General features: G+C 37.7%; 4 protein-coding genes across 4 annotated transcripts; 1 reads left to right on the top strand and 3 right to left on the bottom strand.

Moving 5' to 3' along the window:
• Positions 1-167: 167 nt before the first annotated feature.
• On the bottom strand, positions 168-2,877 carry PHYBLDRAFT_171662 (hypothetical protein; the record flags this gene model as incomplete). Its single annotated transcript, XM_018436640.1, has 7 exons — positions 168-412; positions 483-1,021; positions 1,100-1,179; positions 1,263-1,457; positions 1,546-1,797; positions 1,900-2,114; positions 2,226-2,877. 7 exons carry the CDS (start codon positions 2,875-2,877, stop codon positions 168-170), a joined length of 2,178 nt encoding a protein of 725 aa, XP_018288319.1.
• Positions 2,878-3,433: 556 nt separating this feature from the next.
• Positions 3,434-4,114, bottom strand: PHYBLDRAFT_148824 (hypothetical protein; the record flags this gene model as incomplete). The annotated part of the gene is made up of 1 exon (XM_018432168.1): positions 3,434-4,114. The coding sequence occupies one exon, from the start codon at positions 4,112-4,114 to the stop codon at positions 3,434-3,436; it is 681 nt and encodes a 226-aa protein (XP_018288318.1).
• A 635-nt stretch (positions 4,115-4,749) lies between these two features.
• Positions 4,750-6,499, bottom strand: PHYBLDRAFT_182553 (hypothetical protein; the record flags this gene model as incomplete). Its single annotated transcript, XM_018438640.1, has 1 exon — positions 4,750-6,499. The coding sequence occupies one exon, from the start codon at positions 6,497-6,499 to the stop codon at positions 4,898-4,900; it is 1,602 nt and encodes a 533-aa protein (XP_018288317.1). The 3' UTR covers positions 4,750-4,897.
• A 1,096-nt stretch (positions 6,500-7,595) lies between these two features.
• PHYBLDRAFT_177969 (hypothetical protein) lies at positions 7,596-11,007 on the top strand. The gene is made up of 13 exons (XM_018437932.1): positions 7,596-7,735; positions 7,883-7,934; positions 8,020-8,132; positions 8,216-8,277; positions 8,438-8,491; positions 8,580-8,614; positions 8,691-8,877; positions 8,963-9,026; positions 9,136-9,855; positions 9,949-10,087; positions 10,276-10,371; positions 10,493-10,542; positions 10,784-11,007. Exons 1-13 carry the CDS (start codon positions 7,649-7,651, stop codon positions 10,817-10,819), a joined length of 1,695 nt encoding a protein of 564 aa, XP_018288316.1. The 5' UTR covers positions 7,596-7,648; the 3' UTR covers positions 10,820-11,007.
• The last annotated feature ends 1,131 nt before the right edge of the window (positions 11,008-12,138 follow it).

Genomic DNA, 12,138 nt, shown 5'->3' with positions numbered 1-12,138 from the left:
AGGATTTCCCCCCCCCCCCCCCCCCCCCCCCCCTTTTTTTTAGTAATAATAATTATGGCTGCAAATTTTTGCAATTGAATAAAAGTGGCCTCAATCATGCTGTTTATACTCTTTTTTTTTTGGGATTTATTTGCATATGTTGTTTATTTAATTACTATTACTATGGGCTACTGACATGGCTGGTTGGGCCGCTTGCTATTAAAACTAGCCTTGCGCGCAGGCTGCATGCTTTTGGATCGAAGGGCACGCATATATCTCGACGAAGAAGCAACCATTCGCTTAAGCCCTCTCGCGCCAATATCTTTACCTTGCCATTCGGCAATAAAAGGGTCATTGGATGAATTGTAGCTAATATCTGTATTATGGCTGGATGAAATATCTTTCTTAAGACCTAAATATGCGAGTTCCTCTCCTCAAAGAGGAAGAGATACATATTTAATAAGAGTAGACATATAAACTACTATAGTCTTTTAAAGTCGTACCTGCGCTTGCACAAAATTCGGACATGTACCCCTGCATGGCTTCACCAACTGGTGTTAATCCAAGCTGGTGACGAAGATCAGCTGTCGTGTTTTCCCTCACGGACTCTTCTTTCTCAACAACCCGATGTACACTCACTTGACCGTATCTAATCTTTTCAATGTTAGGGGAAGGCGCAAAAGAGAGGGTACGCGAAGAGTGCTGATGGTTCATGGGAAGAGAGTGAGCTTCCAGGGAAGATATACTCTTTCGAGACCTGTTCAAGATATTCTTCACTCCAATAGTTGGGGTATCGATTGTCAACCCAAGGTATGGGTCGCTGGACAAGCTGGAGATTGAGTCTAAAGTTGAAACAGACGAATTGTTGCCTGCAGCAATAAATAGGGTTTTATGCAGTAATTGGCGTTCATTAGCATGTCGCAAAAAGATATTTGCTTGAACGCTCTGGATATCATGTGATTTATGCTCATAAATATTTGGTGGGGGATCCATAGATATTGGATGGACGAGAGTAACTGGGGTCTCAAGAACAGCATCTGTACTGGTGAGAATCAAAACAAAGGTTTAGTGTTGTATTTTATAGGTAACTATATATCACAGGTGTGATTTTATGGATTACCTTGTGGGACATGCCAATGATAGACGAAGAGCAAAAGAAACATCAATAAGTGTCTGGTTTTTGACGGAACATTGATTTGGCTAAATAATGATATTACAAAGAGTCAAATGGAGGTTGATTATTAAAGACTCTTCGTATGACAGTACTTGTCTTTAGAGCTTACAGGTGCTTCAACTACCAATGTCACTTGATTACTAGTAGACTCATCAGTAGCCCTCCACCAGTCTAAGCTGGCCAGAGAGGTTTGTGCAATTACTTCGCATGTCGAAGTAACAGGCATAAATTCAAAGCTTCCTGTCAATCCAGTCTGAGAAAATGTATTCTGTCGTCGCAAAAGTTCAATCTTTACATTCGTAATCTATTTGTAAACAATAATGGATTAATATCGTTTGCTTGCTATCTACAAAAAAATCAAAGAGGCATTTTATGTCTTATTTTTTTTTTACCTTTTGCTTGGATTCGTTATTGGTTTTTAGAACAGCATATATAGGCGATCCCGATACCCAAAGAGTTCTTGACAGGGCCAGGCTTATATTGACGCAGCTCTCTTGACAACTTGGTGTTCTCCAGACTTGACGTGTCTCAACCACAGGAACATACAGTGCTGCATCACCAAGTGTCCCAAGACTTGAATTAGAGTAAAGTTCAATTGGGCGTTCTGCGCGCAACGTTGCGTAAGTCGATGGGTTTTGACTTGGCTCAGTACAAACCACAAGCTCACTAAAAACATTTTTATTTTTATTTTATCAGCATGCACGAATATATTAAAAGCTAATACAACAACGATGGCTTTTTCGAACTTTCCTTTCGAGGTAATAGCGAATCATTCCCTTTTTGTCTTTATAGCTACCGCTCAGATCTACTGGTAGTTGAGCTGTAAAAGGAATCACAAGCGATTGCTTGTTGTTACTTAGATGACGAGGATATATCTGGCTATGGACTGCGCTGAGGACATTCTGTCTCAAGAATTGGCATGTATGGCTTGCGGGAGAGAAGTGTGCCGTATCGGTGATGGCTTTTGTTTGTTTAAAGTACACAGACACATAAATAGATAAATAGATAAATTAAGATATAGTGGTGGAAAGACAGGATGGCCTATTCTTTACAGAGCAGTCTTTTTTTTTACCCTCTACACCATAGAAGTTTAACTGTAGTGAAACAAGTCCTTCGAGGTAATCCATTTGGGGTTGAGAAGGATTAAGTTTGATGATAACCGTTCCAGTCAGTTGTCCTCCCGCGACCACATAAGGCGATGTTAGATAGATCTCTGTTCCTTGTTTTGTGTGTAGCCAATGTGGCCGACCAGCTTGATATTTATTGTCATGGATAACGGTGGTTGTAGTATTATTCCGGCTAAGAGTGGAAGTTCGTGTAAGACGTCGGATAAGATCACTTATACTAATGTTTGTTTGCTGGCTAGTTTCTGTCAAGCAAGGCAAGGGATGTTCTGTAGCCTGAAGATGTGAAGGTGGAGATCTAAAATCTATTGAGCCAGTAATAGCTATAGGCTGAGAAATATTACTAATTTGTGCAGCCACAGTGTAAGAGCGTGGTAACCGAGTATCAGTTATTTGAGTATTTGGCTTGGTTTCTTCTGCTTGATGTACGTCTTTTGCAGGACCCACGCGACCACGGATCAGCGGGACCTGGAAATTGCTTAGAGCTGTGATGCACCATGAACGTAACGGACGGGATGGCGTTGGATCTTTTTTAATGGGTTGCATACTATGTATACGCTGGTCAGGGCCAGTCCATGATCGTGTCATGGTTGGGGACATAATCAATGGATAAGAATCAAACGATTGCTTTCAACGAGACGGCAGTTATTGTACGGATTGATTTGTTAGGTCAAGAAAGAGAAGGGGTGGAGGGAGAAAGAAAGAATATGTGTGTCCTTTAATCTATATATTCTTTTGGTTACTCTTTTATCTATAGACATATACCAACATTCTTTACTATCGCCATGTCATCTCTATTATGTTATCATATCACACAATATAATATAATATCATATCATAGAATTTTTTTTATGTATGTGGAAAAGGCAGTAGTACCAATTCACCAAAAGATATGAGCTCTTTATAGTAAGAATGTAAGAAAAGAAGTATGTATCATAGTGGATATACTGAAGATTTATCAATTAAATAAAAAGGAAAGCTGGTTGCTAATATGAACAAGAAACCATGAGGTGATCACTGGTCGAAAACCAGATCTCTAAATGTTGCATTCCTCTTCATTTTATTTATGCTCATCCGGGTTGTTCTTGTGTTCTTTTAAGAAGATCAAGCTGTAAACCAAAGAAAACAAAATAAAGGGTTGGGAAGCATGATATGTTTATTCCTTCGAGGCTGGTAATAGGGAATCGTCGCCACCTTCTTCGCCCTGGACTGGCAATCTAATGGCCCCCAAAGTCATCGTTGCTCCATGTTGAAAGATAGCAATCCAAACAAAAGCGGCTTCTAATAGGAAGACAGCGATCAACGCATATTTACTGCCTTGTGTCGCAGCAGAAACAATAGAGCAATCTCTCGAACAATGGATTGACATCCATTGTGCAATCTCACACACCGGAGGACCCGAAGGATAAGACTCTTGGTATATTACACTGTTGATTAAAGCAACCGTGATTTTCTTATCGAACATTACGCAGAATAGCCAGCTTAGGGATAGTCCGAGAGGCAGGAAGAACTGAAAGACAAGATTAATTGCAGTATTGTAGGCCGATGGTCGTTCTGAATCTTCCGATTGACTATAGAGCAAAAAGAACGGGCATACGATCGATGCTTGGACAGCCACAAGGGTAGAAATTAGACGTCTATCTTGGACGGCTTCTTGGAGGAGAGTGAGTGGATGGGTGGACAGGGTCTGGGTATCCTCGGCAAAGATTGCGAAAAACGAGAGACTAACATGGCTATATTGGCTAAGAGAGGCAATGACGACCCATCCTGATAATATCAATGCAATTAAACGAGTATATTGGATTGCACATACAATGAAAGGTTGTTCAGTAGACATTTTACAATTTATAAAAAGTGAAAGAAAGTGAAGAAAAAAGAAGAAGAAGAAGGGAAAATTGAAAAAAAAATATATGCAAAATTATCAAGATTAAAGAAGTTCAAACAAGTTTAGCTGTCCATTCTCATTTTCATTTTGATTTTCATTTTGATTTTCATTTTTTACAAGCACAAGCACAAGCACACACACTCAATATTAGTACATTTGTCTATATACCCATATACCTGGGTAGCTAGATAGCTGGTTGTCTTTGACTCCTTTTTTTATTATATATATATTTACTCATTGTGGGAATGCTCATATTCAAATTGTAACACAAAATTGGGTTCTGGTTCTTATTCTTACTTGTGTGTATGTCATATAAAGCGTTCAAAGATGTCTCCTTTATAATCACATTGTATCTCATATTTAATTATCTCTGATTTATATATATATATATATAAATGATGATAATATTAATATTCTCTTTATTTCCTACCTTTTTCATTATTACATCAATCACTCATTGCAACATTCAGTACTGTTTGTCTTTAATGATAGTATTAATAATATACTGGGTCAATTATCCTTGAATATATTTAATTTAATTTAATTTAATTTTAATTTACTTTGAGTGTAATATTTGTTTTTTTTTTTTTTTTTTTTTGTAGGGAGCAATTAGAGCTCAGGTTTTTATTGTGAGGATCACTAGCTAAAAAAAAGGACGCACGTCACAAAATTTGTTTTTGGGTTTTTGATTTTTTTTTTGAGGTGTATATGTAAGAAGGAAAACTAAAGGTAGAGCTAGGTAGCAAGAGAACAGGCAAGGTCATCAAGAGATTTTTCAGCCTTAAATATGGCAACCAAGCGGGAAGCGGTAGATAGGACGGTGGAAGATACAAAAAGTGTATTGTCGAACACCGTGGACCAATGATGTCGCCAGATCGCCAGAAGGGCACAGCTAAAGAGAGAGGCGGCGTGAATATCAGAGGAGCGGGTATAGGGGAAAGACAGGTTGTAAAATGCATCATGGAGTATAGGAAGAGTAGGATGAGATCCAAAGACATCTTGCCAGAATGTAGACCAAACGTCAATTTTGAGGGGGCAGGAGAAGAGGAAATGGTCGGGTGTGTCTGTAGAGGCTTCACAAATGGGGCAAGAGTCGGTGGGGAAGGGGCCAGGAAGTATGCGATGCAACAGGGAGCGGGATGACAATTTGTGGTGCAGACCTCGGTACCAGATGTTGCGGACATGGTGGTGTATAGGAAGGTTCCAAAAGATTCGCCATTGTGAGCTGGACAGTGTAGACGACAGGGGAGGAGAAACAGAAGAGGAACAAAGAGAACGATACATACGAGGTTTCAGCTTGGACCACGGTATTCCAGGTAAAAGGCCGCAAACAAAAGGGCTAGCATTGATTGATGAACCTGAACGGGAAGGAATGGAAGGGTAATTGAGCTGAAGGATATGAGAAGGGAGGAAAGCGCGAACAAGGAAAGGTTGTAGCAAGATGTCGCGAGAGTCAACTCTCTTGAAAAACTTGCGCAATATGAGCGGGTTGCGTGGGAAATCAGCCGGCGCTCGACGGCAGAGAACGTCGAAAGAAGGGTCAACAAGAAAGGCATCTTCAACGCGGAGGTGTTGCCAGGAGGGAGGGAAGGAGGTAGTGCTTGTGGCTGGTAGGCATACTGAGCGGAGGGGAAGTGCTAAACACGTAGCAATGTTGGGGGCAAGGGAGGAGAAGTCGTGCGGGAGCCTATCAATAGCAGAGAATATGTTGCGGAAGCAACCTGCAAGGCCAGTCAGATCGGGGGGGCGAAGATCGTGGAAGAGAAGTGTCAATTGGGGGTCGGTGCCAGACGTATGATAACGTAAGAGAAAGGACAGCCAAGGAGGAACTAAGCCAGAGGTGGAGTGAGGAGAGAGACAGAGAGGACGTAACCAGCGCAGCTGAAGAGCACCTTGTTGTATAGAAGGATCTAATACTCCAAGGCCGCCAGAACGAAGAGGGAGACAAAGAGTGGACAGCTTAATGGGAGGAAACATTCGGTGCTGCAAGAACTGACCCATGACCGACTTCACTTTATCGAGAAACGACACAGGAACAGAGATCACGCGTAGGACATGCCAGAGACGGGAGAGAATGAGAGTATTGAGAACGGTGGCACGCCCCCGGATAAATAAGGATCGAGTGAGGTGTATGGCGCAGGAAGATTGTATGGTTGTTAACAATGAGGAACAAAAGGCATCGCGTTGGGCAATCGAACTGACAAGAGGGAAGCCAAGGTAGCGGAGGGAGTCAGGACAGGAACGGTCGTGCCAGGATGTTATTTGGTGGGCCTGTAGGAACGTGATCCAGTGAGGAAGTGGTTGTCCCGAAAGCGATATGGCCTCCGTCTTGGCCATGTTGATCTTGGCATTGGAGGCCCGAGAGTAAGTGGCAAGATGTGTGTGGAGGCGTGTGAAACATTCGGGTGTGGAGAGGAAAACAACTGCTACCGATAGTCTTATTTTAGTATTTAGATAGGATAAAGAACAGTCACTTCCAAAAGTCAAAGGTGTAATAGCAATAGCAAATTGTACTTTTAGAAATAGTAGCACTTTTTATATCGTAATAAAGACAAGCTATAAAAAATCTCAAAGCAAACTACTTTATCTTTATTTCTATTTTTGTCGTTGTTTCTCTTTCTTGCCGTAAAATATAAGATGAATTCAGACGATAAAGTCAGAATCGAAAGTAGTTTTATAACAGAATTAAGGAATGGGAATATTAGTCGGATACAAACAATATAAATGAGGCCATTCACAAATCTTCCTTTTTGCCACCAAGACTTGTTGCCTTGGATATGTGTTATAGCAAATGTCTACAACACCGTAATATTATTATAAGAGTATGGGAGAAATGGAGGAATATGTATTAATAACAAAGGCTTTAATTATGTAAGTAAAGGAAGAATCGAGAACAAGAGAAAAATATTAGGAGAATCGTAAATATACGCAAACACAAAAGAAAAGCAATTTTATTGTTACAAATTTGATTGACCTTGTTTTAATATATACACTATAATCATAAACATAAACATAATGATACTTGTAAACAGAAAGAAGCTTATGAGCTTGCACTACTAATTATAATTAATGATACATCTTTCCAAACCTAAAAACTTCCTTCCTTTTAGTTCAAAGCAATACTAAAAGAAGAAGGGTTTGAAACAGTTGGATCCAACCTTCAAAATATTCTCATATATACATATGTCAGTGCACACATAAATCAACCTGTAAATATGCAATAATTTCTTCCCCTCTTTGGTGGATGGCAGTGGTGAGTGGGAGGAGGAGGAGGAGGTTTTTTTTTGACGGTGAAAAAACAAAGTCCAACCCTAAAATTTTAATCTCAGATAGACAGCATCATTTTTTTATATTACCTTTTTTATAAAAAAAAACTTAACTTGGTGACGATGATATTATAACCCATAGTTGCTTATTTCCATCATGCCAACAGGTCCAGACAAACGCAATCGACTAGAGGAAATCTTGTCTGACAATGTTTCCATCATGGAAACTGATGATGACGAAAACGAATTCATTGACATTGACAAGGAAGCCCCCCCGGGATACTGTGTGGAGTGCAAAGATCAACGGGTAAAAGTTTCTTAAAATATTATGTTGCTTGGTACCATAATAAAAGCCTTGCAATATATATATATATATATATATTATTATTTATCTAAATGTTTTTCTCTTTCTCCCTTTCTATATCTTCCAATGTGGGTATCTATATATGTTTAGGCAGATGTATATTGTCAACAATGCAATGAACCCTTTTGTGAAGTGTGTAATGGTAAGCAAGGGTAATATATATATATATATATATGTGGAGAATACCAGCTATCTGGTCGGTCACTAAATTAATATGGTATTGTCAGGAATGATTCATCGTACTGGAAAGCGCGCAAAACATACTAGCAAGAGTTATAAGGCATATGTGGAAAGCGGTCAAATCCAAGACAAAGCTGACACAAGCATGGATGCCGAACCTGTAAATATTTTCTTTTTATATATAATACAACCAAATTTTGCGATACTAATATTAGATATGTTTATTATTATTATTATCCAAAGCAAACAGTAAAACCTGAACCTACACGTGCTGACTTTAATGTGGGTGAATTTATGGAAGACAGGTAAAGAACATCGATGTTAATTGAGGGTTTAAAGTATATATTAGAGTGTAGTGTAGTGTAATGGAGTAAAGTAGAATAAAATAAAGTGAAAGTGAAGGGGAGGATGAGAGAAGTCTGGTCAAATGTCAAGTATACATATAAACAAGCCTAATTTTCTTAGAGCAAAGTATATTCCGGTACGATTGACCATGGAAGAAAGAAAATTCCTTCGCCTGTAAGCCACTGTTATTATTAGTATCTGTGTAATATATCATATATATTGGACTGTTATCAATTATTGAAGCTTGGAAATGATACCTTAGATTGGAAGCTGCATTGAATGTGACAGAATATACAGGTAAATATATATATAGAAAATTAAAGAGATAGAGATATTGTGAAAGCTGACAACAATAATAATAATGCTATTTTAGACAAGATTGACGACATCTCACACACCAGCAAGGCCAAACGTACAGTGGCTCAAATCAAGGAACTATGTGCAGTCCTCACGGGTTTGGTATTAGCTGGAGATTACAGACGTGGTCAAGAGCTGTTTTCCGACAGATCGTATGATGAGAATCAAGAATTCTTTCAGAGAATCTTTGAGATTGGAAGACGGTAAGTAGATCAAATATGTTGTACACACATATATATAAAGCGAGAATCAGTGGCTAATAACACATATTTTTATCTGCCCCTACAGGCACAAGATCATGAATCCTGAAAAAATGCGATCTGCATATGGAAAACTCATGTATCTGCTGGCGGTAAGTTACTAATATTTAACAATCAAACGTTACGTGTAGATAGTGTGTAGTGTGTGGACGTGGACGTGGGCTAAACACCGCAGGATTTCCTTTTCTTTGTTTTGTGCAGGATTCAATGATCCCTGAAGTTCAGGAGATGCTTGGATTTACCTGTGTAACACCTATCAAATCTGTCTACAGTGTCCTCAAGGAATGTCATTGCATAGAGGTATTGCACGAAGATATTATTTTGGTTGCAACCCACGAAATCATTCCCGAAGGCAAGACGCGCCCTCAGATCCAGATGGACATCAAAAGAAAAGAACGAGCAATCGAGCAACTGAGCCGCAAGTACCAGTCCAAGCACATCTCGGCAGACGACATTCGCCAATGTCTCTACAGCATTGGTGATAATCAATCTTACTTGCGCGCCAACCGAGACCCATGCGAGAGAGTGATTCTTTACTTGGAAAAGTATTTCCACCCAACCAAGGAAGATCCTCGCTGTTCACTTTCCATCGCAGCCGGTGCAGAAGGACATCGGTTGAGCCACGACCACGAGACCCAGTACATTTATGTGAACCAGACTCTCAAACTCTGGCGTGAGATTCTCAACGACATGTTCAAACTCTGGACATTTGCTGACCAAGACATGCTCAGTACTTCCAACCCTTATCGACTGATTCACACCGGTCAAGGCCTTCATCGAGTCCAAGCTTGCCCCCAAGTTTCTCGTGAGATGCATCGTACCTTGTATCGGGCTCAGAAAAAAGCTGGGACATGGATTGGTAGTTCTGTTATTCATTTAGGTGATAAGAATGTACCCAATTCACTCATGTTTATTGACAAGGCAAGCAAACACACGCAAATACATATATACATATATACATATACCGGTTGGCCGCTTTATGAGCTTAACTAATATGCCTAATTTAATCTACAGTATAATCAAGTTGCACGTATTCTGAGCCCTATATGTCTTGCTTTGGATAAACTTGATGAGCTGAAATCCAACGATGGGCTGAAGAAGTATATTGATAGTAAATTTGGCGGTGTGACAGAGTGTAGGAAGGTTATTCTTGGTAAGAAAGAACTATATACAAAACCAAAAGCAAAAAGAAGAAGAAGAAAAGAACGAATGCTCTTATCATTACGACTTTTTTTTTCTTTTTATCTTTAACTTTTTGACTCCAATTGATGGTGATGAGGAGGAAATTATTGAAAATTTGAACAATTTTAATTTTATTATTCTTAATATTATTTTATTTAGCTGACTTCTTCCGTGGTGCCTTTGATGGGTCTGGAGCAGACAACTTTTATGATGCAGGCAGTTGTATTGACGGAAGATTGACTTCTGCATGGAACTGTAAGTCTTTGCTACTAGTCTCTCTATCTCTTTTATTTTATTATCTCATTTTATTTAAATACTTTATACTAATCAATCATTGCAAATCTACAAATACACGTTCTTGTACGTACGTATACAGGGTGCTCTCAAATCGAACAAAAACCATACTTTCCCGTCTTTCTACTAACTGTAAGTCATTTTCATTCTTTATTATTTATTATAGCTATTACCATTATATATACACACATATACACATATCTAATTACTACCTTTACTATTACCTTTACTATTACCATTAACATTACCATTACTAAAAAAAATCACAATTATAATTACTATTCATTTTACTATTACTATTACTCTTATAATTATAATTTAACTATAATTTACTGTTCTCTTTTTTTCTCTTTTTTTCTCTTAATATATAAAGGGTTTCGTTGGGTTTGATGGTGGAGGTTGGAGTTAAGCATAAAACTTGCAAGCAAACTTAGTAGGAATACCAGACTATAAAAATAATAATAAAATAAGAAAGAGAGAAAGAGAGAGAGAGATAGGGAGACCAAAATTAAAGAGTAATACACAGACACAGACACATACACTACACATACACCCACTCACAAACACACACATAAAATATACATTATTTTACTCATTATATTTGAATTTGTATAAAGTAATGATATCATTAGTATTATTAGAACCATCAATGAAATCCATGTATATTTAATTTTCAATTATACATATAATATATACGTTGTTATTAAATCAAAATCGAATTGATATGGATACAAACATGTAATTACTTTTTGCTCAACATCGTACGATACATTAACTTTGCGTGTGAATACAGCCGAAATCCGACTATCTACCTGTCTATCTTATATATTTTATTTTATCTTATCTCTATTTTGTTACCTTGGTTACCAAACTGATATTAACCCGGAGAACACTAAAATAAAACAAAATAATAAATAATAAAATGTAAGGTTGTAGCTCAACTTTGAAAATGCAACACATTACCATACTTCTTGTTCTAGAAATAATAGTTTTCCCAAACCTTTTACTTTTATTTTTAGAATAAAATAAAAGTAACCAGGGTAGTAACCATAACAACAACAGAAAAAAAGTGTAATTAATCAAGCCCTTTGTGTCATTAAAATATTAGTATTTATGATGAACAAGTCAGTTTGTACATTTTTGCTGCTGCTGCTGCTGTTGGGTTAATTTTCTATATTTTGTGCTTATATATCGTGTGTAAATATATTATTCTTGATGACAGTAAATACCCAGAAGTAAGTAAAAATAAAATTATGTTTAGCATACATTTTGGAACATGTCAATTCATAAACGTATGTAATTGTGTAGCGAGGTATATATATATAAGCACCAAAATACAAGAACCTCGGACTCTATTGAACAGAGAAATAGCACCAAGGGTATTAATATCTATTGTAATTCATAAAGTCTTATTTAAGATAAATAAATTAAAAATATCACCAATTTAGTGGTTCCTTCAGATAGGACAAGTATCGAGCCATGATAATTATGAAGCATCATTATTACCTTTTTATCTTTCTTTAAGAGCACCTCCAGCAGTATCTAAACACAAATACTAAATATCCAAATTAAAATTTTCAACACTAGTCCAAATAAGGCGATTTAGTATAAAGAACATGAAGATCACTCCAACAGTATCTAAACACAAATACTAAATATCCAAATTAAGAAGTAATTGTTTAGATTTTCCAAAAAATCGTCTCCAGCAGTTTCTAAACAAGAATCTAA

Source organism: Phycomyces blakesleeanus (assembly GCF_001638985.1).
Source record: "Phycomyces blakesleeanus NRRL 1555(-) unplaced genomic scaffold PHYBLscaffold_19, whole genome shotgun sequence".
NCBI lineage: Eukaryota > Fungi > Mucoromycota > Mucoromycetes > Mucorales > Phycomycetaceae > Phycomyces > Phycomyces blakesleeanus.
This window is presented reverse-complemented; position numbering and strand designations above follow the sequence as displayed.